The following is a 26,135-nucleotide window of genomic DNA, read 5'->3' as shown; positions in this document are numbered from 1 at the left end:
TGCGGTTGGTGTGCCATTGACCCCGGTCCAAAACAGGAGGAGCTCGCTCAGGAGGTTATTCCGAAAATCCAGGCGAATTTCTGCTCCGGGTCTGTTGAAACAAGCATTCCCACTATACCAGATTGAGAAGCTGCGTGTGAGACCAGGGTATATCGGCAAGTTTGGTGCTCGTCGAGTTTCTGCGTTTGCATCACCACGGGCGTGCCGCGCGGGGCCATGGAGTAATAAAAGACGACTGGTAACAAGCCAACTGGTCCTAGGACCAACTAGGGACGTGGCTAGTGAAGCCATTGACACCAGAGACGAGGAATATCAGGAGCATGTCCCGGGATATGCTGGTCAGCATAATAATAACCACAGCCATCGCGGAGACGGTCAGCATCGGCGCCCGCGCGTAGGAAATGTTGACATTGGGCGTGGGTTCTTTGCTGATCCATCGTTGACAAGATTTCTTTCGGAGCCGAGGGAACCGACGCTAATTGCTCAACAGAGATGGTGCAGGGGGCATGCACCCGAGCCCGAGCCATCGGCCGACTGGGCTGGAATCAAATCAGCAGAATCCCGCGAGCCCACGGTAGGTAAGCGCATATGGCGCATGCAACATTGTGCGGAACACATGATACAAGGTATCCATGGGGTTGTCGAGCCTCGCCGTCTGGGGTCGTCCGCCGGGGCGAACCCGAGTGGAGAGGTTCTAGCCTCCGAGGGCCAATTCGTCCGACAAATGCAATGAGTGACCATGATGAAGGAGGGTATTCGGCAATGCATGCAAGCAAGACATGGCACGAGGCGTCCGCGGGAGGGAGGCGGGCAATGACAAGTTGCTGGGCTGCCGTCCCACGAGTTGGGCACATTGGCCAGCCAGGCGGTCCTTGGCTTGAAAAGGCTTTCCCCGGGCGGCGCCACAACCAGCTCAAGGAGATCCAAACGAGCCGAAAAGGGATCAGGAGGGGGCATCGTCATGCTCCGAGTCCTGTCTTGGCGTCTGCAGACACAGACTCCGGCGACCAAAGGCTTGTTTTGGGCTTGGTCTGGCCTCGGGATGGATGGGCGAACTGCAAGGCCGCAATTTGTATGTCTGCAGAGCGCAGCAGAGGTGTCCTGCCGTCGGTGACCGGGGATTGGATGGAAATGCCTGCCTGGAGCACGGCTCTGCACATGGCGGCAAAGGGGGGGTTACAGGAAGCGGAGGGACTGGGGATAAGCTGGAGATGGGTCGGCCGAGAGGATTCCTGCGGCTGCGGTGAACCTGGTGACAGGCCAAGCTGTACTGTATGCCGAGTACGAATGGCTTATTGGTGTCACAGACAGTGTTTCCCTTGGCCGTTTCTCCCGTCTCCGTTTCGCGGTCTGTGCCTATCCTTTCTCTCTTTCTCCCCCGCCTCTCTCGGTTCGGAGAGTCGATGTCTGAGGTGGATGGGGGTTCCTGGGTCAGCACGTGCCATGCTGTGGACCAGCGCTTGATGCCTCGAGCTTGAGAGCTGTCTGGACGATAGCTCTAGTGTATCACGGGTGGCGGATAGATACGCAGTCAGTGGAGGCGAACGATCGAGGTTGGCGATCATGGCGGGATGGGACGGATTAGCACGAGCTGCCTCGTGGTGACTGATTCATGAAGGAGGGACGGATCAAAACATGAAGGTTAATGGGATTGCAGGTACAACACGGTACTGTACCTGTGATGTGATGGATTGTTGATGAGAGGCCCAGGGTTTCGGAGCAATCACGTGCGATTCATGCGCCTTTGTCCATCCTTGGGAGGCGATGGGCCGAGCTGCAAAGCTTCCAGGGAAGGGACGGTCGAGACCCGTCATTCCAGGGCCTAGGCCCAGACCCGGCTCCGACGGCGGTCACGGTGCGGATGCCCCTCAGCCCCTTCCCCAGCAAGCAGGAAGCAGTACAGTACCTGGTAGGCAGGCAGGCACGCACCCTGTTCTTGGTACCTGCCTTCCGTGGCATTGGAAGGATCCAATCCAAGTCCTGGGTACGTACCTTATTCGCAACCACTCAGCTCGCTCCGACGCTAGCACATTCATCGATTCCCCGACAGGAACTGCAGCTCTCTCTTTCGAAATGCCCGATCAGTTGACGACGGGAGATAAAGCTCATGCCGGGAGCATAGATCCCATTGAGGCAGGCAGTTGATTATCGAGTACAGTACCACACTCTACCCTCGACAACCCCCTGCATCAAAAGGATCGACAGCACCGTCGGGACCAGACCCTTCTGGCGTCGTCTTGTAGCATCAATACCAAGAGCCGGGATTGGGGATTGTCACCATCGGCCGATCAATCCTCCCCCCACCACATCCAGCTCCGGGCTGGGCTGGGCTGCGATTCAGCGCCTCGTGGCCATCCCCATCCATCGTGTCGAGCCGTTCCAACGATTCATTGCATAGGTTGACAAGAGATTGACGGCCGCATTGGCTCTGGCACTACCGTCGGTCTATCCCACTCATCGCCCACCCACAGGCCGACCATTTTCACCCCACGAAAAGTCCTACAGCACGGTACAAGCTAGTCAGCTTGAGCGCTGGGCTGGACTACTGTAGCTAATTGCCAATTGTCCGGCTTGCGCGACGCGCGACGAACCACCACTCCGAATCGTCCTGTAACTAATATCCCCCATCGGTTTCTCTCCTCTCCCGTCCGTCTCCTCTCCCCCAGCCCAACTCAACCCAACCCAACCGGCTCGGCTCCACTAGGTCAGTCTGGCAAAGAAAGCAAAGCTCCCAGGTGCACGCACTCTGCACTGCCGGATCGCTCGAGTCGTGCGTGCGCGTGTCTGGGGTGGCTGAATCAGACAGCAAGAAAAAGAGAGCGACGGACCACGCCTGCGCTCTAGCTCCACGGCGTCGACCTGTGTCTGGGTACGAACAAGGTAAAGTCCAACGACCCTGGCAAGCCGCCCCATCTCCAAGGAAGGACCAAAAAGCCTACCGGTCCAAGCTGTCCCCGTCCCCCGTAACCCGTGCCCCGTAACCTGCCCGAGTCTGCGTGTGTGGTGGTGCTTCTCTCTGACTTATTCGTGTCGGCTTCGCCTTGGTCAGATCTGCTTCTTCTTACCTCCTCTCGCCATCTGCTCGAGTCCTTTTACCCTCGCTATCCGTCATGTCCGTCGCCAGTTCGGCGCGCTTGCGACTCAACATTGCCTACCTCCTCCAGCCGAGGCTATCGTCGACTGCCTGAACTCCGTCCGTATACGATCACATACATCTCTCCATCACCGCTGAGCATCTCGACGCTGGTCCGCGCGACCTGGTCGACCACCGCTCGTTGACTGTCGTCGTCTTCTCGTCGGCGTGCTGTCGTTGCTCGATCCCACTTACACTCTCGGCCGACCAATCGTCCGACCAGTAGCTCGACTCCTTAAACCTCCAAGCTCCCTAAATCTCCGCGCCTTCTCGACCTTGGCTAAATTTTGTCGCCTGACCTCGGTCTTTCTTGGGATGGCTACAGCGCATTCGAATGCCCACGACGTGGGCGCTGCGCCCCCTCCGCCATCCGTTCTGGCTTCTACTCCTTACGATACGCCTCTGTCGCAGCAGACTCCACCGCATCACCACATGCACCAGCAGACACCTTCACAGGGCCATGCGCCTACTCACCACCAACAGCAACAGCAGCAACAACAGCAACAGCAACGCAGCGTCAAGAGACCGCGACCAGTCAAGTCGTGTACCGAATGCCGAAAGAGAAAACTGCGATGCGATCGCCTCTGTCCATGCTCCCAATGCCAGAAATCGAACCGAACCTGCAAATATGCCGTCGATCACGATTCCGCGAACCTTTCCGATGGTTCTGACAGCGAAATGCCAGAGCCTGCTCGACCAGCAAAGCGTAACTGCGGGCCCGTCATGTTTTCCTCGGGCACTCCTCTTCCCAACAACGACTCGGCGTACGGGGCGATTCGTAACGGTGATTCTACAAATGCGACGTCGTTGGAAGAGCTGGCGATGCGCATGGAGAGGCTAGAAAGGCACCTTATGGCGCGAAGCCCTGTTGCCTCTGAAACTAGTGGCAGACTGATCGCGGCGTCCTCTGATACTATTAGGGGATTGACGGTCAAGGAAGGGGCTTTGAGAACAAGGTACCATGGTCAAAACAGTCCTCGTGTCTTGCTCAACTTGGTAGGTACCCTTCTGCTGCTGCACCGGATGATACTAAATGCGACCAGTTTGACGAAGCCAAGGATTTCATGGCCAATATCCACAACGTCAATGGGGTTCGAGACACCCTGGTGAACTTTAGAAGGTTCCACAAGGCACTCCTCGACGAGTATCGCAAGTCGCTTTCCCCAATCACCGTCTTTGTTGACTCTATGATGCCTGTTCATAAGCGCATGACGGACATCCTGCCAAAGAAGTCGGTATGCGATAGACTCATCGACTCTTACGTTGATACATCCGAAACCATCTACCGAATCCTGCACTTGCCCATGTTCACGGAGCAGTACAACCTGTACTGGGAGGGCAAGTTGCAATCCGAATATTTTCTCCCACAGCTACTTTCACTCCTATCCATCGCATCCCGATTCGAGACCAAGACCAAGGGCCTCGGCAATGAGCGCGCAGAAGGCGTACATATCCCGACAGCCTGCGCCCTCGTACGGACCTGGTTGGACAGTTTGAGGGGGAAGCAATTGGTTGAATTCGCGGTGCTTCAGGTGGAGGTGCTCCTCCTGCATGCGCAGCGGATGATTACACCCCGGATCCAGGACTCATGGACATCACTGGGATCCATCGTGCGCATGGCTATGACCATGGGTCTGCATCGAGATCCTTCCGAATTTGAACCCCGGGTCCCTGTGTACCTGGGCGAGATGCGTCGCCGAATGTGGTTCACAATCCTGGACATGGACCTTCACATTTCTCTGGCCAGCAACTTGCCTTGCCTTGTCCGAGATGGAGACTTTACATGCCGACCACCCCGGAACCTGGACGATGCAGAACTGTTCCCGGACATGAAGGATCTGCCGCCGTCGAAACCGATAGATGTGGTTACAGACAACCAGATGCAAGTTTACGCGGCCATGACCCTGGGAGTGCGGATGAAGGTGGCACACATGCTGAACCGCATTGACACGATCCGCGATTACCAGGAGATATTGGACGTGGGAGCCAAGCTTGAACGATTCCTCGACGACATTAATTATATCTTCCCCCGGCAAGGCATCCTGAGCGATGCGCAGAAAAGCAAACAGTGGCGGTCCCGGGTCATTCTCGACATGCATGTGAGGCGACCCCTGCTCGCGCTGTACCGGCCATTTGCCATTGGCGCCCCTGACGCGCCGGCCCAAATCTCTCGGGCATATCTTAGGTCGTCGATGGTGATCATGAAGTACCTGGACGAGCTGGATCCTATGTTGGCCCATTTCCAGGATATCGCCGAGATGTACCATCAGGTGCTCAAGAGGGACATTATCCAAGCGGCCCTGAGCGTGTGCTTCTACATCCGGTCGGCAGTGCGTCCAGCTTCTGATAGCTCAGGGCTTGGTTCACAAGCGTTGCGCATGTCTCCCGATTCATCGGACGACTATCCATCCTATAACCCGGAGAACCTGGTGCTCTGGTCGCCTTCACGTCTTATTAGCACAGTGGAGAAGACGCTGGATCTACTGATTCGGAACATCAGTGGCCGCGACACCAAGGACGTAGTGTGCCTTTCGGTAGTGCTCAACTGCGTCCAGAAGCCAGAGTTCCAACCAGAGGAGGTTGTACAAGGGCTTCACGTGGTGTTGGATCGTTGCTTGAGGGCAACCAACATGAATCTTGATAATGTCCCCGTTGCTCCTCCCGGGCCGGTCGATGGGTTCCAAGGGGACGCATACAGACACCCTCACATGCCGTTCATGTATCAGAGAAACCCGGTAGGAGTGCCGGCAGCTGTCAGCGATCTTGACGGTTGGATATTATGGGAAGGCTGGGAATGAGTACGTCCCTTGATTTGATTGGATATGTATGTATGCCTCTTGAGCGGATTTTGGAGCATCTTTGTCAGATGCTGTAGGCATTGCTTTGCCTTTTCTTCTCTTCTTTGTCATTCTGTTTCTTCACTTCATCTTGATATCACTTTCCTTTGTCCTGGGAGCTGTGAGGGGGTATCGGCTTGGGTCTTGATGTAGATGAGCGAGCCACAAGGGCGAAGGTAAACAAACAGCTACTCTTTGGGCGGGCACGGCACAGCTCGGCCCTGGAAAGTTTCAGCGGGCGTTGGGGCGAGTGTTTTACCTGATTTCAGGGCGCATTTTATGTAATGTCACCTTTTTGCACGGTCTCGCGGGGGGCGCATCAAGATAGATGGTCAAAGTAGGGACTTTGTATTCATTGCGGCTTGAACACACAGACATATCGGCGGCGGGCGTGGGGCTAAGGGGTTCAAGAAATTGGGGTTGGTTTGGGAGGTTTTATTTTTTGATGGCATTGAAAGAGGACCATGAAGAATGTTGTCTCGGAGGGTTGATGACATTAGTGCTTGAATCATGAAAATATTCCAGGCATATATTGATCTACGATGGTGAATTTGGACAATTCATTATAGCCAGAGGGGCCGTTTCTCACAAGGGCATGTTCGCTATTTGAAGACTTGCCTCTTAGTTGGTGAGTACAGGTGCTTTCCCATCAAAGTCGCTCCCTTCAACAGCATCAACCAACCACTCTGCGACACTGGTCCTGGACACGGCGGCAGACCATCCAGGAGCACCAAATCCATCATCAGGCCAAGCGCGAATGGTGGCAACAGGTCCTTCAGTGAGACGGCACGCCCGAGCAAGGACAAAAGGTAGGCCACTCTCTCTCACGAGGACATCCACATTGGTGTGATCATCCAGACCCGTTCGAAGGGCTTTACTGTGGTTGAGAACGAAGCGCATGGGTGCTGAAAGAGAGGCCATGGAGGCTCCAACGCCCTGAGAGGAGTTGACGATGACTTTGGGTTGCTTGGTGAGGTTTGTGGCCTTGATGGCGTTCAAGAAGGCCTTGGTTGAGCTCTCCATGAGATCATGGGGACAGTCTGGTGCAGTAGCAGCAAAGGGTGAAGTTCCAGTCTTGCGATGACCGAGGGCAAAGATGACTGCGTCTGGAAAAGTAGGAGATTGGAGTGCTGCCTCGATGTCGGGTTGAGAGGTGGGCGAGCCGGTGACTAAGTTGAGGTTTGGACTTGTGTTGGTAAAGACGGATGGGTTTCTGACGAGGGCGGTTACAGTGTATCCGCGTTTTAGAGCTGATTGGAGGATGAGAGAGCCGTTGCGGCCAGATGCGCCAAGTAGGAGGATATGCATGTTGTCAGTGGGTGGTGGTGATGGTGTAAGTGAGGTTTAAGGGGGTTTGAGCTGAAGAGTTCAGGTCTGAACAAAGACAGAGAATAACACGGTGAATCAGGTATGTTTATCTAGATACCCTGAACAAGTCTTCATGCTCGACTTTATACTCGTCATCTTGATAGAGAATAGCAATCGTGTCGTCCAACTCGGCCGATACATTCCCGGAGCCGTAGTCACCCGGCCGATAGAATCAGCACTATCCAACGGAAGCCGGACAAGCTTAGCAATCACCATTTAATTGCCCGAGCCCAATAATCATCCAAAAACGGTCTTCTCAATGTCCCTTTTATTCCATCGGACAATTCATTAAAAGCACGAGAAACAATCCCAAGACACGAAATACTCGGGCCGTGAAATGTTCCGTCTGAGTCAACAAGCCGAGGCGCAAACGGTCATCATGAGCAAAACAGCCTCGGCTTCTTGTTTGTCCCTTCCCCGCATTCAAGTGAAAAAAGCTGGGGTAACAAACATGCAAGGTCGAATTAGAGAGCGAGCCGAGTTACCTTGTTTGAACAAGTTGTTTCTGTTGGTTTGTTAAAAAGCCCGGGGTCTTGATCTGGGGGTGGTCAGCCTGGGGTGTTGTGACTTGATTAATATACTGCCTGTTTCTCCTCCCCTCAACTTCCAGACAACTCTTTTCTCTTTTTACAAACTCCAGTGGATACAAAAGCAAGTGCTTCAATCACCACACAATATGCCTTCCAAGAAATCATCCGCCTACGTCCTAGGCGTGGGCATGACAAAGTTCATCAAGCCCCGCGGAAAAGTCGACTACACCGAGCTCGGCTTCGAGGCCGGCGTCAAGGCCCTCCTAGACGCGAAGATCAACTACGACGACGTCGACCAGGGCGTGGCATGCTACTGCTACGGCGACAGTACCTGCGGCCAGCGCGTGTTCTACCAGTTCGGCTTAACGGGCATCCCAGTGTACAATGTCAACAATAACTGCTCCACCGGGAGTACCGGGCTCAACATGGCTCGCACTCTTGTGCAGCACGGTGCCGCGGATTGTGTCATGGTTGTTGGGTTTGAAAAGATGATGCCTGGAAGTCTGCAGTCTTTCTTCAAAGACAGGGCGAATCCTCTGGGGCCGACGACAAAGATGATGGCTGACACGAGGGGTGTTACCAACGCTCCCGGTGCGGCCCAGATGTTTGGCAACGCTGGGAGAGAATACATGGAGAAGTAAGATGAGCTTTTTCACAAAGGAAGTAACTTGGCTGCTGACGCTCTCAGGTACGGTGCCAAGGCCGAGGACTTTGCAGAGATTGCGCGAGTCAACCACGCCCACTCGCCCAATAACCCCTACTCGCAGTTCCAGCAGGTCTATACGAAGGAGCAGGTCCTCGAGGCGGCCATGATTCACGAGCCCCTGACGAAACTGCAGTGTTGCCCAACTTCAGACGGTGGCGCCGCTGCTATCATCGTGTCTGAAGCCTTCCTCGAGGCTCGGCCGCACCTCCGCGAACAGGCTATCGAAATCGCAGGCCAGTGTCTTGCAACTGATGCTCCGAGCTTGTTCTCTCGTAGTGCCATTGACCTTATGGGTTACGAGATGACACAGAGAGCAGTAAAGGAGGCGACACAACAAGCAGGCATCTCAGCTCGAGACGTCCAAGTTGTCGAACTTCACGACTGCTTCAGCGCCAACGAGATGATCGTCCTCGACGCCCTAGGCCTCTGCGACAAGGGCAAAGCCCACGAGCTCGTCCGAGCAGGCGACATCACGTACGGCGGCAAGTACGTAGTCAACCCTTCAGGCGGACTGATCTCCAAGGGCCATCCCCTCGGTGCAACGGGCATCGCGCAGTGCGCGGAGTTGGTGTGGCATCTCCGCGGCTGGGCCAACAACCGTGCTGTCCCGGAGACGAAGTACTGTCTTCAGCATAACCTTGGTCTGGGCGGCGCGGTGGTGGTGACGGTGTACAAGAGAGCTGATGGAAAGACGGCGCCGGTGATTGACTCGAACACGGTCGGACAGAAGAACAAGTTGGGATATAATCCTGCGGTCGAGGCGAGGGGGTTCACCGAGGAGCAGGCTGACTCTGTGAGGAGCAAGGCCAGCAGGAGTGAGTGGGCGCTGCAGGACACGCTGAAGAAGGTTGAGTCGAGGTTCTAGGTGTGAGATTGATGTATATGTAAGTTAGGTTGTGATTATCAACATTCACTCCAAGGTATTCCAGTTGACTTGGGATTGTCGTCGCGCTTGAAAAATAGCCAGAATATATGTCGAGCTTCTTGGATTGTTGTATCTTGTCCTCCTCGGGAGCAGCCAACCTGCAAGGGATACTTTTATTTCCTGGCCACCTGTAGTCACAATTGAATTGCCAATATATCACAATATCAACACTTCATGTCAAGGGAGATGACTTGGTGTAGTGATAGACGCCACGTTGTGGAACCGCGTCTTGACCTGCCCCTCCATCATTCTGTCTATCCTCTCTTCCTCTTCTCTTCATCACCATCACCAACTCACCTCAAGATGAACCAATTCCACCTCTTCAGCAAGCTCCCAAAAGAGCTCCGCTACAGGATCTGGGAGGCCACGTGCCAAGACAATGGCACCCTCCACACGTTTGGAGACAGATGGCTGATGCACTACCTCGTCCCGGGAATGCCGCCAGCTCCAATCCAGATGCCGACTCCTGTGGCCCTGTTTGTATGCTACGAGTCACGCAAGGTCGCCCATCGCTGGATAAAGGAGAACAAGGCCACCAAGCAGTTTCGCGACCCTGAGGACAACGAAGCGCTGGGCATGACGCTCATACGCGAGTTTGATCGCGACCGCGACATGCTCTACGTGCCGCGCGACAGCTGGTATGACTTTATCGAGCACATGGAACGCGACTACGAGGCTGACGGCAATCGCCCCCTCTGCGGCGACGTCGGGTACCTAGCCGTGCCAGCCTTTACCGCCTACTACAGCATCCCAAACCTGGCGTGCATCATGGCGTGGGCCAGGAACCTCCGGGCCATCTACGTCGTCTGGGACGACCTGCCCAGGGACCCGGACTCGATCCCAGACGAGGAGAGGGACGACGTGGCCGGGGTCGACGTGCACGCGCGGGTGGAGATTGTGTCGTCGCCTTCTCCAGGCGAGACGGTGCGCATGAAGCACGTCGACACCGACACGGAGCGAGAGTTTGTTGAGGAGGCGGAGCTCGAGGAGTGGATGGATGAGATGAACGACGTGTGGGCAACGACCGAGGTAGACGAGGACATGGTAGACGACGAAGGGTGTGTAAAGATGCCGCGCATCAACGTGAGAGTCGCCGAGGTTCCAAGGCAACGCCCTTGGTGAGCATCGCATAGGATGTATGTCCTCTGGATCAGATCAGAACAACTGTGCCGATCCAACGCATATCGAGTCCCAACATGGCATTTGTCCACTTTACCCATGACAAGATGACAACCCCATCCTCATCGTGGCGACATCAACCATATGTGACTCGTCACTATCCCACCCACCGGCTAATAACCCAAGCAAACCACGCACATTCGCGCACACACACACCGAAAGATAAGACCTTGCCATGTCGAATAACCGAAAAGTATTCGTAACGGCCGGCGAGGCCCGTTGCAGAATGATCTTCAGACAGTTCTTCCTTGCCCAAAAAATATCTCTCGGTAACAACGGCTCTCCATCATACCACTCCGGTGATATTTGCCTCTTCAGAAACCCAGACCCGAGATATGACACACAGAGCAGAGAGCGGAAGGCCGAGTCCGCTCCGTCCAGAAAAACCGGTTTCGCCGAGAAACTGCCCGGAGTCCCGCGACCGCAGCGCCGGGTTTCTTTTTTGCTGGGTGCGGTGGCATCCGCCGGGAGGGTTCATGGTATAAAGATCAGATCACCTGAGCGTGCTTGAGGCTATTCGGCCAGATATCCGCTCGCGCTAGGTAACCTAGGGGCACAGCGAGGTGTGTTCAATGTACACCTGTAGCTTCTTCTCGAAGAAGCGTCATCTCGGTGGAGCAAGTGCAGGATGGCGAGACTCGCAGGGCACCGTTGCTTGCGGGCGTGCTTTGATATCGAACCCTCGTGGGTATACCCATGAGGCTGAAATGCGGCTGATGGTGATACAAACCGTTGCGCATCACCTGTCGTAGGGCTGTCACCCGTTAGAGCCTCCCACGCACTTGATATTCCGACGTGTGCGGCTACATATCCGCAGAGCTTCCCTCTCTCTCTCTCGTCACCCAACTTATGCGGCGTCCCTCCTCCGTTAGAAGCTTGCGAGGTTTATACGGGAAGTGAGGTGATGATGAAATGCTCGGGTCAGAGCTTTCCGAAGGAAGTCCCCTTTTTAGCGCCGGTAGTTGAATCAGCCCATTCTTGCTTTTTCCCTTGCGAGGCGTGTGCGTGAACAGTAGGTGTGTTGGGATAGATTTCAGTGTCGAGATATTGATGTCCGAGTGGTGTCTGGTCGGAGATTCAAATGTAGCTTTCTCAACGAAATACACCCGTCATGGCTCCTGCATGGGTTGACGATTCGGCATGTGCCGAGTTGTTTACTGATAGTTTATGCCGCCAAGGTCAATCTGCACGATAGATAATATAATTCAAGATCTATTCGTCACATGATTTACTAGATATATCTATTCATTCGCAATTATGAAGTTGCCAACTTGAAGCTCTAGGGTAGTCAACATCAACCATCACGAAGTTGAGCTCAACTCGGCTATCGGCGCTCGGACTCTGGTAGCAAGACTCAATTCAAACAGAAAATGTGTCCTCTTCTCTAAATAGATGTCGTGGTTGTGGCATTGTCAACTAAGATGACGAGAGATGAAAGATCGACGCGTCGTGTAAGCTTAGCGTATAGCCTCAAATCAACATTTGGTAACGCAGCAACATCAAGCCCAATTCCTTCGTCGCTTACAAAATGAAAAAGGATGGAAACGGCCAGCGTCGGAAGAATTGCAAACAAGAGCATGTTTCAGATAATTCCCCCGTGTCTTGAGCAAGTTTCACAATTTTTCAGCAGCGTCTATTCCATTTCATTTCCTTCTTGATCTGGAATTGGCGGAACCTCGGCCGGCTTGGATGGGGCGCCTCCCAATTGCGCAATTATCGCGGGACGGAAAACGCAAAAAAGGCGCCCAGCCGCCGCCGAGCCAGCCCAACCCAGCCATTATTAATTCACCGTCGCCTCTATTGTCAGCAACTCACCGTATTACAACTCTACGCAACCTACAAAACCACCTCGACGACCACATCTACGCAATTCCCTATTCTCATCTTCAACATCACTCTCGGTAGTCTCGACGCATCGCTTTCCCTTTGATACCCCACCATCTCCAACCACCAACCACCAACCATCACAATGGCCGAAGCCCACACCTACGAGTTCAACGTCACCATGAGCTGCGGCGGCTGCTCTGGCGCTATTGACCGCGTCCTCAAGAAGCTCGACGGTATGTCCCCCTCTGCCTGCCCGGACAACTCTTCACCCCTATAGCGCCATGCATGCCGCTGCTTCAACCCAGGAGCTGACATTACCCCGCGTCTAGGCGTCGACAGCTACGAGGTCTCCCTCGAGAACCAGACCGCCAAGGTCGTCACCGCCCTGCCCTACGAGACCGTCCTCACCAAGATTGCCAAGACTGGCAAGAAGATCAACTCGGCCACCGCCGACGGTGTTGAGCAGTCGATCGAGGTCCCCGCCGCTGCCTGAGTGCTTCCATAATGCAATGCAATGCGAGCCGAGGCGAGCCGAGAGGAAGGAAGCGAGACAAAAATGATCCATCTGAATATCTGTTAGCTTTGCAAGCGCTTGGGAATAGTTTCGGTGTTTTGCGGCCCCAGCCAAGGGAAGGGAATGCGGGAGGAAATTCTGTTTTTGACCCGGTTTATACATATCAATGCAAACTGTTGGCTGTAATCGCTACTGCCAACATAGCCCCTCAATCACTGCACGACTTGACTATGCATCTTTGACGATGCGATGCATCTTGCTGACGTGTGTCTTGTTGTATATGTCGTGTATCGTAGCTCGGACCTTGCGTCGCCCTCAGTTGCCGCCGCGGGCAAGGAGATCCTGGCAAGCGCCGTGGATTGACAACTCCTGAGACTGATAGAAGTATAGCAGCGGTCAACGAAGCATAGGCGAGCTCGAGAAAGTCGACTGGCTTTGTTCTCCTGGGCGTTGTGAAGGAAAAAAGAGCAAGAGAGAAGAGGCCAGAGTTGGTCGTAGAAACCTAACTCCTCCATGATGCGGTGCGTCAAAGAGGCGCCTAAAACAAAAAAGATGGATGCCGAGAATGCTCCTTCCCCCTGCAGAATCCCGGTCTTTGTGAGAAATTTCAGGAATTCGGCTGAGAGAAGAGCTCATGGCACGAGGGCTTGTAATGGGTAACCCCACAAATGGGCTGAGAAAAGTCATGATGGCTGAGTCTGCGCCCGCCTTTGCCGCGATACAGAAACAAGAGATGTGTAGGAATGAGAAAGACAGGAACTGCCAGAAACAACATGCCAACCATGTGATGAAGGAAATCAACTTCCACGAGAGCGACTTGAGCTTCCTGGTCCCCGGACTGTCATGTCAACCCCTCCCTCGGACGGAAGCTTGCTGGCTCCAGCGACGGTTCATGTTCATCAGGCGAGGTCAGATGCCACAGCCAATGATGATGCGCGTACAACCCCAAGAAATGCCTACCTAGGCAAGCTGGGGAATCAAGCCAGGTCAGGCCGCCCCCGGACTCGAGGAACTTGATCTCAGATATCCCCATGGGCCGGCGGAAACGTGTGATCAGAGTCACGACGTCGTCAATCGGGCATGGTACGTAAGGACGCCTGAGCGGCCTGAGCCCAAGACAGAACAGCTCCTGCCGGTTCCCTGCCCTTCCCCAGGCCGAAAAAAAAAGCTCTCATGAGGCATCCCCGGGCGCCCCAACTGATGCTCAAGTCCGGGGCCCCGTATCACGGACGGCGCCGGTGGGAAGGGAATTCACCACTTCCCCCTGGGGGCGTCCCCGGGGGGGCGTGCCGCTACGTCGAATGCGGGGAAGACAATTGCGGCTCATGCAAGTCAAGCTGCGGAGCCGCAGTGGATGCCATTAGCATCGCCCCTACGGAGCCTCGACGGGGGTTAGCACGGGCCTGATGACGGGCTCAAAGGGATAAGCGTGGCTTTTGGTCTTGGAAAAAAACGCGGAGGCCCTGGAAACACACAGACCCTCCCCGCCCGCTGCCCCAGAAATCATGACCATTGAGGCCGTCGAGTCAACGACTGGTCGTGATGGGTGCTAGATCCGGCTTCTGGTTCTGGTCCTTCTGGCTAACAACGTGGCTCACAAAACGGGTTCGCTCTATCCTCCGGCTCCTCACTGGCCCGTAGTTCCACCTTTGGGGGGTCACCGAGCTGCATCTCCGTGAAATTAGTCGTGAGGGGAAACGAACAGGTACTTACTGGACCTCCATGTGAATGAACCCACTTACACTGACCACGCACTCCCATTTCCGCGTCTGTCAGGGGCTGGGGAAAAAAGCTCATGGCCAAATCTCCCTCCAGTCCGGAGACGCGGGGAAACGACAGACATGGGCATCAATCGGGTTGAAGGGACGAGATGCATCTCTGCAGCCGTGACAGAATCACCCACGGGGTGGACCCTCAACAATCTGGAAGAAGATCAGATGTTGCCACTCGACCAGCATCCAATCAACCAGCTGCCAAAGCCCAGGGAATGGGAGAGGAAGCTGGGACTGGAGGACCTACCGCGAGGTGCATCTCAGGTCAGACCCTTGAAACGAACAAGGGCATCACAGACCGTGCAGGGACGTGCCACTGAGACCCGAACATTGAGATCCGGACACGACACGCTGAGCAGGTGTCTTGGGAGAGCTCGTTGTAGCTTTCGTCCAAGAGGTACATCTATCCGCAAATGTCATGGAGATCTCACTCATGGTGGGATGCAATGGAAGCTTGGGGCTTGGGGCTTGGAGGCATGGAACCAGCAGTAGCCACGAACGAACAACGTCCGGCCACCCGGAGCCTGAAAGGGAAGCGCTGACTTTAGTTGAGATGAAGGGACGGAAAATAGGCAAGCAGCTGGCTTCACCCAATGACCTGAGCCGCTTGGAGAAAGCCTGAAGGTCATCTGACCAAGATCCAAAGCTCCCCCCATGCCCGCTGAGCGAACCTCGTCTCCACGTCTACACCCAGGGCCGAGGGCACGTACCATCTGGAAATCAGGTACCTGAGAGCTCTCCCTTGCACGGCTGGGTACGTGTTTTTTCCTTCTGGGTGCGTGTGCGTACCGTAGATCTGAGGGCGATCTTGAACATGAGCGAGGCTAACCCCAAAAGCCGTCTCACCATCGGCCTGACCCGCCACCACCTGGGGCCACATTGAGGGCCCTCTGGCGGTCCTTGCAAGGCTCTACAGGTCCAGAGCCTGTACGGTACAGTAGCAGCAGCGACGCAGGGCGCAGGGGGCTCCGAGTCAAGCACTGCTCTCAGTGTCACTCTGCACTGGCCGGGCTTCCCCGCATTTGCTTCCAGGCCTCCGTCCAACCGACTGGGATGACCCCAGAGAAAGCAGCACGGCTCCCCCGCGGGCGTCGATGGGCTTGGAGACGGCGCTGTCTGAATGTAGGAAAAAAGTCTGTTGGGTGGCAGATCCTTCCTGTTGAAACTCATGTAGAATCACGGATCCGAAGCTGCCTGTCCATCGCGTGGTGCTAGCAGGGCAGCAGTTGGTGGGTTAGGCTGTATTACGGCACACACATCCTTGGGAGGATGGGGGGCATGTGCCTAGTGAGACCGGACGTCCATGCTTCCAATGCTTGCCTGGGTGTTGCTGGCTGGGGTTTCTCGAGTGCGGGGAAGAGCGAGATGCCTCGAGTCGTTGACAAACGCCAGTCCCATGCCGGCGCCCTTTTGGCCCTCGCGTGTTCGCCTCCAGCTCCACTCCTGCACAAGGCCTTAGTACGACGTCCAGTAATTCGACACAGCAGACACAGGTGGCACTCGTTTTGTCAGTTGTCCATACCGTCTTTTGGGGTAAGTTCTTGTCAGTGCAACTGAACGCAGCTCTGGGCGCAGCAGCGGGAGTAGTCGCCCATCACAATTCCCCTCAAGAGCTCCCTTCGAGCGAGAACTAGCGCCGTTGACTCGCTGCCGGCGAAAGGGAGGTTGCATGGACGATGAGTCGCTCTCCACGCATCCATGCCTTACCCCGTACTTTGCGGACTGGATCCCGCTCAGCCCAGAGGACGCGAAGCTGCGTATGTAGCTGGGTACGTTTGTCATGAAGCCCAGGGCGGTGGAACGGAGGGAGTGAAACACAGGTACTGGCCACGACGACGGCAACGTCGATTCGACGAGGATGCTGACACGACAACGGATGGGGGCGCAGTCCTTGACTTGACACACGGATCTGATACCCAGTCTAGGTTGTCTCTTGAGGGGCCTTGCCAGAGTATGCGTGCGTGCATTGAAATGCAGTAGTGGAGGTTGACGAGGAAAAAATAGTGGAGGTTGACAACAATTTTTTGTTTCTTTTTCTGACCTTTCCCTCCCTTCCTAGATCATCTGTAAGAGGCTGTAACGTTAGGATTGAGTTGGCTTCTAGACGGAAAGAAGCTTTGACGGAATCGTGGCAGTAGCTCCTGCCTGCCCCTCCAGTTGAAAGCCAGCGGGTGCAATAACGCCGACCTCGGCCCTGAATAACGCGAAACAACGAGATCTTGGGCCTCATTCCATCCCACTTACACCAACCGCCCACCAACAGAGTAAAAGACATGACAACAAAGTCGAGGCATTGATGCGTCAATGCCAATGGGGCCTAAACATGCTAGGACATTTTCCTCTCACTCCTTTTCTCGCAGGTTTCCACCAAGATGGAAATAGCCATGCGCATCGGCAGTTCCTTGATGCCGAATGGGGCAAGCTGGCAGAATTGGGGCGTCTAATCCATCCTCACTGCATGGATGGAGAATGAGGCACAAAAAAAAAGGGAGGACCAGACCAGGAGATGGCACACTTACGTAGGTACGGAGCCGCTGCCAGCAGCCACCCCAGCCTTGCGGGACCTATGGGATGCAATGGGCGGTTGGAGCTTTCCACATGGCTCGACGGAGGTGCGTGGTGATGAGAGGCTAGGGGTCATGGAAGCGGCGCCAGCCTTGGAAACGCGTGGGTTTGGAGCATTAGGCGCCATGCTACGCAGGCTACCGGGCTTCTCGTTACGTAGGTAGCGAGCTCGCAGGGCTCCCACGAGCGTTGCTGTATCAGGAGGACCTGGTCAGCTGTGATGAAGAAATCTCATGTTGGGATGGGCAATCTGCAATGGATGGAAACCGGCTTGCGGACCGTAAGTTCAGGTAGGGCTCTGATGGGGAGATCCGAGGTTACCGCGGTGGTGGTAGTTGTCTCGTTATCACATTTGCTATCTGAGCAGACAATCTGGTAGGCATAGCTTGTTTTTTTTCTGGGTTCGGTTCTTTGACATGGGATGTTAAGACGGCAGGCCAATGTCCGGTGTAAAAAAGGGCCGCAAAAGCAGCTGACGTGCCATGACGGAGGCTCGCGACACGAATATCACGACACAATTCAGGGCAGAGATGCTCAATGCCATCCTCGTCAAGGCTGAGATCCAATCTTTTGCCTCACACACCCCAAATTACATACACACACTTCCTGTCCCTTGTTTCTGTTGCCATGGTGGCTCCTGGGCCTGCGGATGTAGGTACCTTTTCTCCTCGAGGTACAAACGCCTGAAATTCGCGCTAGGCCCATGTCTCTCTCTCTCCTCTGGCTCTAGCGCGCGCCCAGCCGCACCCGCTCCGCTGGTGAGGGGAAGTCGATGTCCGGCCGGAGCGGGGGTTTTCCCAGCGAGGCCTACAGGCACTGTAGTAGTAGTAGGCGTCATGAGGAGACGGCATTCTAGCAACACCTCGACAGCAACCTCCACCCTCCACCACCAATAACGCCACTACTGGCAGACAACCATTTGCTCTTGTACCGTCGCCGCATCCGAAAACAAAGTCCAACTACCCATGGCCATGGCCCAAAATGCGGATCCCCCGTGCAGCCGAAGTGGCTCCTCCCCTTGGCCCTCGCTCTGAGCTCAGGTTCGATGCGTGCGGCAGACTCACGTCGACTCTCTTTCATTACACACCCTGCCTCATGGCTTTTCCCACTCCCTCTCCCCCGCGGCCGCGATGATGAGGCTTGAGACCTTGCATCCAGACGCCCATCCCTGCCCCGTTGACCCATCATACGGTTTAGGCCCGAGTCCCGTATACGCACTAGGGATCTGTCTATGGTAGACCCTTCACTCCGGATCGCCCGTCCAACATCTATATAAACTCTTGCTCCGCCGGCCTCAAGTCGAATCTTTTCTCTCCATCCTCATCCAGCTCATCAATCAACTCTCCAACACTCCTCAACAACAACTACAACACCTTTCGTCTTTACGACAAAACAACAACAACAACCAAAATGGCCGCCGAGATCCCTACCACTCAATGGGCGCAGGTCGTCGAGAAGAGCGGTGGTCGTACGTCTACCTTCCCTCCCATCCAGCTCTACAACGAGCTCCAATCCCAATTGCCTCTTTTCCTCCCGATATCTCTCTTGGATATCAGATATTCCCAAGACCCGGGTTCCTGGCCCGAGTCCCACCCAACCCACAGATCCCCCACCGTTCGCACTGCAGCATCTTTATCTTTTCGAGGCTTATACTAACTATGATTCTCTACAGCCACCAAGTACCAGCAGGTCCCCGTCCGCCAGCCCGGTCCCGATGAGGTTCTCGTCAACGTCAAGTTCTCCGGTGTCTGCCACACCGATCTCCACGCCATGATGGGCGACTGGCCCCTTGACACCAAGCTGCCTCTCATCGGTGGCCACGAGGGTGCCGGTGTCGTCGTCGCCCGCGGCCAGCTCGTCGATGATGTTGAGATTGGTGACCACGTCGGCATCAAGTGGCTCCACGGCTCTTGCCTCCAGTGCTCTTTCTGCCAGACCTCTGATGAGCCTCTCTGCGCCAAGGCTCTCCTCTCCGGTTACACCGTCGACGGCTCCTTCCAGCAGTACGCTGTCGCCAAGGCTGCCCACGTTGCTCGCATCCCCAAGGAGTGCGACCTCGAGGCCATCTCCCCCATTCTCTGCGCCGGTATCACTGTCTACAAGGGCCTGAAGGAGTCCGGTGTCAAGGCCGGCCAGACCGTCGCCATCGTCGGTGCCGGTGGTGGTCTCGGTTCCATCGCTCTCCAGTACGCCAAGGCCATGGGCATCCATACCATTGCCATCGATGGTGGTGATGAGAAGAAGGCTCTCTGCGAGTCTCTCGGCGCCAGCACCTTCGTCGACTTCACCAAGTCCTCCAACCTCGTCGCCGAGGTCAAGGCCGCTACCTCCGATGGTCTGGGCCCCCACGGCGTCCTCCTGGTCGCTGTCCAGGAGAAGCCCTTCCAGCAGGCTACTCAGTACGTCCGCAGCCGCGGTACCGTCGTGTGCATTGGTCTCCCCGCCAACGCCAGCCTCTCGGCCCCCGTCTTCGACACTGTCATCCGCATGATCAGCATCAAGGGCTCTTACGTCGGCAACCGTGCCGATACCGCCGAGGCCATCGAATTCTACCGCCGCGGCCTCATCAAGGTCCCCTTCAAGACCGTCGGTCTCTCTGAGCTCCAGAACGTCTACGACCTCATGACCGCTGGCAAGATTGCCGGTCGCTACGTCGTTGACACCAGCCGATAAGCGCGCGGCTATCTACTGGGCAGTGGTGGAACAACCCAGCCACTTTGCCCACAAACAACAAGCAGGGCGACCCACCTGCAAATGAGAGGAGTTCAGGCGGGAGTTGATGTTTTGGACTTGCGGCGGTGTTGATGAGCAGTAGCCAGATTGAGCTTGCTTGCACATTTGTGCGAGATTGGGTTGGATATGAGTGATATGAGTACCACAGGATCAATAACGGAACAAGATTCCGATTCACCAAACATGATTGCCTCTATGATTTTCTAGTGACTGTTTGATCAATATGCCTTTCTGACTCTATAGCATAAACTGATAACAGTACAATAACTACTCTCTTGCTGGCAAGTATCAACATCTAAAGCTGATATTACTATTCACACATCTACAGCCTCATCACACCACCAAGACGTCAAACCGGAACTTATCCCCGTCATAGTTCGAACTGACAAAAAGACCGAACTCTGCCCGCGCAAACTCTAAAATCGACACATGGTTCGATGCCCGCTCACTACCGCCGTCGTCGACCACACCAAAGCCACGTGGCTGAGAATCCACCATGGCCACTTTTTTTTATGTGGACTGGGATGTCATCTTTTTGGCAAAATTATCGATTTGACAGACACTAATTGAGTTCGTTTGGATGAATACGGGTGGATAGTGGTTTGACGTCTACAGACGGATATTTGCGGTTCTTTCTTTACTAGTATGGGGGGTTTGTTGCGGTGAGGGAAGAGGAAAAAAGGACATGTAATAATTGCCATGTTTTCTACGGAGTGTACCTTTTGCTAACGGCGCACATATCGATCCACTTGAATGTCATTCTCTATGTTTAGAGCAAAAAAGGCCTAGAGGTACCAATTGATTGGGGGAACTTGCTACTTACTCGTATCTGATATCGCCGGTTTCCTTCTTGTACAGCATGTAATGCATCTCGGCCGTCCCTGATCTGATCATGTCCATCAAACCCTCATCACCACCCATTCAGTGACACACGTCGTCATCATCTCACCCCTCGGTCATCCCGGACAAGTCTACGAGTCACAACTCACACAGTCTCAAATCGAACTGGCAGAGAAAGTCTCAGGATCGACCATCCCGTTGACGGCAACTCGTCCTCTCTCCTCCCCTCCCCTCCCCTCCATCACAGGGAAAGGATGCAACCCTTCTCCTGCAAGCCCCTCCCCCTCTCCGCCACCAAGCCACGTCTAGAACAACCCACGTTTTGGGACGTCTAGAAAGATCATGCCATCCACGTTTTTTCCCTGTATGCACACTCGGGCGGGCATCTAGAACACCTGCACGTCGCTTAACGAGGTTGGTTGTATCTGGTTATAACGTCCGTGTCTCGATCGAAGGATGAATATCCCTGCCTCCAAGAATTGATTCTTGAACTGGTGCAGTTCGTGAGAACCGCTTCAAGATACTCACTCGACAACGCTACGGTCTCGATCGTCAACGGCCCCCAAATACGAGTCAAGATGCGGGGAAATGCAGCATCTGCATGAATATGTTTGTTTTTGAAAACGACTAATGTAATAACTCTGCAAGACCTGCCACCATCTCTTTCTTTCACCCATAGTTGCATCGCTTAAGGTAGGCATAATTGTCACTTGAGATTGAGCGCCTTTGAGGGCCCTCACCACCATTTGCACCCCCACAGAAGAGACCACATTGAATCTTTAGCCTAGGTGTTCCGAAAAGAGCCCCTGTCCCTCGAGACTATAGATCAACGTGTTTGCGAGGACCCTTGTTGTGAAACCCAGGGCTTGTTTGGAAGTATTTCTTGAAGCATCTATCAGCTAACAGCCTTGCTCTAAGAACCACCGGGACCACCCAGCAGAGCAAATCTCCGCACAATGCTAGGGCCATATTCTTGGTACTGCAACCATTGTTAGCCATTGTCGCATGTAGACAAATCATCCGTCTTACCTCTGCCTTGGTATGGCAGTACGATCGGAACTCAGGTGTCTGGCCAAGAAGGCTGCCACCGAACCAAGGACCATGTCGCTGTCGCTTATGGGTAATGACCTGCACGTCCAGACCACCGCTTCGAGCACCACCGCTGCGGACCTCGCTGGCTCGGATTCTGGCATCCACCAGCTGCTTGATGTCTCGCTGTAATCGTCGGCCGAAATCCTTGTATAGCGTGCTACCACCGGAAAGGACAATGTTCTTGTACAGGCCTCGTCGAACATCGATGGGCGACTGCTGGATGACACCATCGACAACAACGGGGAGAGGAGTCAGGAAATCGGAGCTGTAGATCTCGGGGTTGAAGAAGATCTCGGGGGCAAGGAAACGCTCGTAACCGACGTCGACGGCGACCTGGCGGCCATTGGGGTACGACACGACGTGCTGGGCGAATCGGGTGCGGTCTCGGTCGTATTTGCCAAACTCCTTGACGATATCGGGGCACACATAGCAGTATTCCTCCTTGATTTCCTGGGCAGTCTTGAGAGACGAGTCGGGCTCGCCGCGGTCTCGCAGCAGGGATTGCACAAAGTAGGTGATGTCTCGACCGGCGATGGGGATCGACTTGATCGAGGATCCAATGACATAACCCTCGGCCACGGGGATAACGTGGGTGACACCATCACCGGAGTCAATGACCGTTCCAGTCAGCGATCGATCTTGGACCTTGGAGGATGTCCAAGAAGCAGCCAGGGCGAGGACGGCCTGGACGGCGATGTACATGCCGGCACAGTTGAACGACTCGAAGAAGATCTCGGCGGTGTTCTCTCGGTTCTCGGGAGGGTTCAGGGGCTATTCTAATTAGTATCTTGGCGGATTCGAAGTAGGGGCGAGAAGCTCACAGGCTCGGTGAGGAGGAAGTAGTGGTCTTCGGGCTCGACTCGGAGGTATTTGAAGATGGAGTTGGACCAGAACCGTTCCATGTGGTCCTGTAGGCGGTCAGTTCCAGCTCATGTCGGATATCTCGGCGACGTACCCAGTTCTCTATTTGACCGTGTCGGATGGGATAGTGAAGGCCGTATCCTGGTTCTGTCAGTCGGATTGACCTCTCAGGGGCGCAATAGCAGCCTACCTGGTCCGCCCGAGGCAGCAATCGCCTCATCACCAATAAAGAAGTCGAGATCCTCAGTTCCTCTCTTTGCGCTCAAGTGACCGCCAGGTCCAGCACCTCCGGTGAGGAAAGAAGGCTTGTTCGCAACGGCCGGTCGTCCTGAGCCGGAGCCACCAGCTCCGCCAGCTGGCCCCTTGGTTGCGATCGCGGTCGGGAAGACGAAGGAGGGAGAATCGTTGCCGGCGAAACCTGCAAAAGGTATCAGCAAGCAGCCCAGATACAATCGAAAGCTCCGAGAGCATGTGTAGCGGTGACTGACCTAGCTTGGAGAAACCCGTGCCGCTGGTGAGCTGAGGTTAGCTGTCGTCGTCATTGCGGGGGCTGGGACAGGTGAGACTTGCTTGTCCATGACAACGGCGGGAGTTTGGTTGGCCATGATGAGAGAGAATGCGTGATCAAACGCACGGCGATGAGGATAGAGAGGCAGTGAGAACACAAGAGTCTTGCCGCGTGGGGAAGAATGCGATAGGCGGCGATGGTTGTGTCGTCGTTGCGTTAGGTGGGATTGGGGCGAGCTGGAGCTGGGTTTCCTGTTGCGTCGGTTTAGGTAAGCTAGGTACCCTAAATGATTAGGTGGATAGGCACCCGTAGCTACCTACTAACGTACCTACCAAGGTATCCAGAGAGTAAGGAAATGAAGAAAAATTAATAATATTTAATCTTATAGAAGGATAAAGTATAAATAAAAGGGTATTCTTTAAAATATAAGGAAGGGGGAATAATAGGAAAAAAAAAAAAAAAAAAAAAAAAAAAAAGACGAGGAGATATGAATTATAGAAATATTAAATAAAAAAGTAGCAAAAAAATGTTTAGCTTCTCTTTGAAGAGCGTGTCTAGGGAAGTCAGCGATTCTGTTCAGGCAGTGCGCAGGGAGGGATAATGCTTACCATCCTTAGTGCAGGGGCCATGCTAATCTTCTCTCCCGAAGGACGTTAGAGTGGGGGAAAATTAGAATACATGTACCATTGCAGGGCAAAGGGCAACATGTCCGTCTGCGAATATGCTTCCTCTTATGCATCACGATGTCTTTTTTCTTCACAATCTAACCTCTTTCCAGCAGCGAGACATTCAATGCACCAGCCTCTATCGCACTCTTCAATACTCTTCCTTAGCCCAACACACAGCGCCTCCCCCAGTGCGCGCGCGCGAGGGAGAATATTCTGGATTTCTTTGCGACTAACCTCTAGCGAATGGTGACGCTACGCACATGTGCATGGAGACTGGGTAGCCCACACTTTGGCATCTCATATTTACAACCAACTGTCTATCCACGGACTCTTACGCCTGATTATCGAGGGCGCAAAGGATTAAGGGTTTGTGACCTCACATGCCTCCCACATCAGAACCTGACCACTGTCCCATAGTTACTTACACATCGAAACTCACGCTTGGCTGAGCTTTCTCCTGTTGATTACACTTCGTTTATCAGGATGGGCGGTAACTCGCTGATAACATGCTCTGCCGCTGAGCCGGACGGTCAACAACGCCTGGAGATCGCAGAGAGCCCAACAATACCTCTGTCTACCACCGAGTCCGATCACGATTCCAACCTGGCACACGGATCATGCTATAACGATACTTCCTGCACGCAGGACGATATTAGCTTGGCCGACGGCTTAGAAGAAGAACTCATTCGCGAGACTGGTGCGATCGAGCTGGTCAACGAGTGCAGGGAAGAAGCCTCTCTCGCCGGAACTGGGTTATTTATAGACCAAGATATCGCCAGGTTCGAGGAAAGATTTCTCGCTGCAGTAACGGAAATGGTTGAATATCCTCGTCGAGTTCCTTACCCGGACTACAAACAGTTGCCGCGAGCTCAAAGGGCCATGTCGACAGCTTTTTATACCATCTTCAACACTAGTAGTCCTACTTCTATCACCGCCCTCCTGCTTGGAAAAGTACCCACGTGCGTCCGGAAGGCCCTCGGCGGTGTTCAGCCAACATTCGGGGATCTTCTTGCATTGCCAGAGCCAACGGTTGAGCAAAAAGCTAGTTGGATTGTTTACTTTGATGGAACAGTCCGCTGGGAGATGGAGGATGATCCTAAAGACCCCCTTCAGCGACGGAAAACAGATCGTATTGTTCGCCGTGGGAAATATGTTGGCTCTTCAGTCGATTGCCGTGGTGGAGGAACTCGCCTTGACCGGCATATTAGCGTTGCTATCACGAAACGCAGCGTCGAGAGCAGACAACTTCACCATGCAGAGCTATGCGAACAAGGAACGGAAGCAAACCTTCGCATCTTGGCAGCTTTTGATCGCGACCCACGTTGCAAGCCTTATGTCCCTCTGTTGGAGACCATTTTTATGGCCCTAGTTGGGACATTCGTTGGAAGGGAAAAGACAGGGCAGTACAACCCAGAAGCCTGCTACGACCTCTATGATCGAATCAGAGCGCGTGGAAGCGTTCCGGGCATTGAGGGCGACGGCCTCAATAAGGCCCCTTCAATTCATCAAGGCATGATTGGTCATGCTGTTGCTCGACAGACATTTTTCTGCATGACATGCAATCGGGAGTTAAAACCAGATACGCCTGAGCGAGACCACGCCCGGCTAGTGGAAGCCGGCAACCCAACCGGACAACGACGATGCCAAAGTTGCCACTTACATCACAAGAAGCATGGACAGGAGCGAGTGCCGAATGCAAATGGATCCTTTACACGCGTCGAGAATCGTGGACAGAAACGTGAACAACATCGGTTGTGGGTTGCGGCAGGAAATCCGGATGTTTGTGGCAACTCCGCCTGTGTAGCGCCTCGGGGGCTAGGCTCGTCCTTCTCAGGGTTCATGTCGGATGCGAGGTGCGCAAATTGTGCCTCATTTCTCAAGTATCAAGCAAAGAAAAACATCCCCAAAGACAAGAGACAGGAGCGACAGCCTCAAGCCCGAGAATTAAAGGCAAGGAATTATATCTGGACTCACGACGAGGACGCTTTACTTCGAAAACATGGCGCAAAGGGTGTGGCAGGGACGAAATGGAGTGAGCTGGTGGTCAGTCATTTCCCGCTCATGACTGCGCAGTCTC

The 26,135-nt window shown here is 54.4% G+C and overlaps 6 protein-coding genes and 1 pseudogene across 7 annotated transcripts, besides 1 other annotated feature; 5 read left to right on the top strand and 2 right to left on the bottom strand.

Moving 5' to 3' along the window:
- The first annotated feature begins 3,049 nt into the window (after nt 1-3,049).
- On the top strand, nt 3,050-5,931 carry NCS57_00695700 (annotated as a pseudogene). The gene is made up of 3 exons: nt 3,050-3,197; nt 3,360-4,129; nt 4,177-5,931.
- Nucleotides 3,050-5,931: a sequence feature.
- A 660-nt stretch (nt 5,932-6,591) lies between these two features.
- On the bottom strand, nt 6,592-7,278 carry NCS57_00695600 (NAD(P)-bd-dom domain-containing protein; the record flags this gene model as incomplete). The annotated part of the gene is made up of 1 exon (XM_053056823.1): nt 6,592-7,278. The coding sequence occupies one exon, from the start codon at nt 7,276-7,278 to the stop codon at nt 6,592-6,594; it is 687 nt and encodes a 228-aa protein (XP_052913018.1).
- A 700-nt stretch (nt 7,279-7,978) lies between these two features.
- Nucleotides 7,979-9,439, top strand: NCS57_00695500 (Acetyl-CoA C-acetyltransferase; the record flags this gene model as incomplete). Its single annotated transcript, XM_053056822.1, has 2 exons — nt 7,979-8,505; nt 8,557-9,439. Exons 1-2 carry the CDS (start codon nt 8,015-8,017, stop codon nt 9,437-9,439), a joined length of 1,374 nt encoding a protein of 457 aa, XP_052913017.1. The 5' UTR covers nt 7,979-8,014.
- A 351-nt stretch (nt 9,440-9,790) lies between these two features.
- On the top strand, nt 9,791-10,621 carry NCS57_00695400 (uncharacterized protein; the record flags this gene model as incomplete). Its single annotated transcript, XM_053056821.1, has 1 exon — nt 9,791-10,621. Exon 1 carries the CDS (start codon nt 9,803-9,805, stop codon nt 10,619-10,621), a length of 819 nt encoding a protein of 272 aa, XP_052913016.1. The 5' UTR covers nt 9,791-9,802.
- Nucleotides 10,622-12,647: 2,026 nt separating this feature from the next.
- NCS57_00695300 (uncharacterized protein) lies at nt 12,648-12,998 on the top strand (the record flags this gene model as incomplete). Its single annotated transcript, XM_053056820.1, has 2 exons — nt 12,648-12,738; nt 12,835-12,998. The coding sequence occupies 2 exons, from the start codon at nt 12,648-12,650 to the stop codon at nt 12,996-12,998; spliced, it is 255 nt and encodes an 84-aa protein (XP_052913015.1).
- Nucleotides 12,999-18,766: 5,768 nt separating this feature from the next.
- On the top strand, nt 18,767-20,029 carry NCS57_00695200 (uncharacterized protein; the record flags this gene model as incomplete). The annotated part of the gene is made up of 2 exons (XM_053056819.1): nt 18,767-18,824; nt 19,029-20,029. The coding sequence occupies 2 exons, from the start codon at nt 18,767-18,769 to the stop codon at nt 20,027-20,029; spliced, it is 1,059 nt and encodes a 352-aa protein (XP_052913014.1).
- Nucleotides 20,030-21,842: 1,813 nt separating this feature from the next.
- NCS57_00695100 (Actin-related protein, ARP3 class) lies at nt 21,843-23,487 on the bottom strand (the record flags this gene model as incomplete). The annotated part of the gene is made up of 7 exons (XM_053056818.1): nt 21,843-21,908; nt 21,959-22,792; nt 22,843-22,929; nt 22,977-23,023; nt 23,073-23,300; nt 23,371-23,401; nt 23,449-23,487. The coding sequence occupies 7 exons, from the start codon at nt 23,485-23,487 to the stop codon at nt 21,843-21,845; spliced, it is 1,332 nt and encodes a 443-aa protein (XP_052913013.1).
- Between the last annotated feature and the right edge of the window lie 2,648 nt (nt 23,488-26,135).

The sequence above is a fragment of the Fusarium keratoplasticum genome, chromosome 5 (assembly GCF_025433545.1).
Source record: "Fusarium keratoplasticum isolate Fu6.1 chromosome 5, whole genome shotgun sequence".
Taxonomy (NCBI): Eukaryota; Fungi; Ascomycota; class Sordariomycetes; order Hypocreales; family Nectriaceae; genus Fusarium; species Fusarium keratoplasticum.
This window is presented reverse-complemented; position numbering and strand designations above follow the sequence as displayed.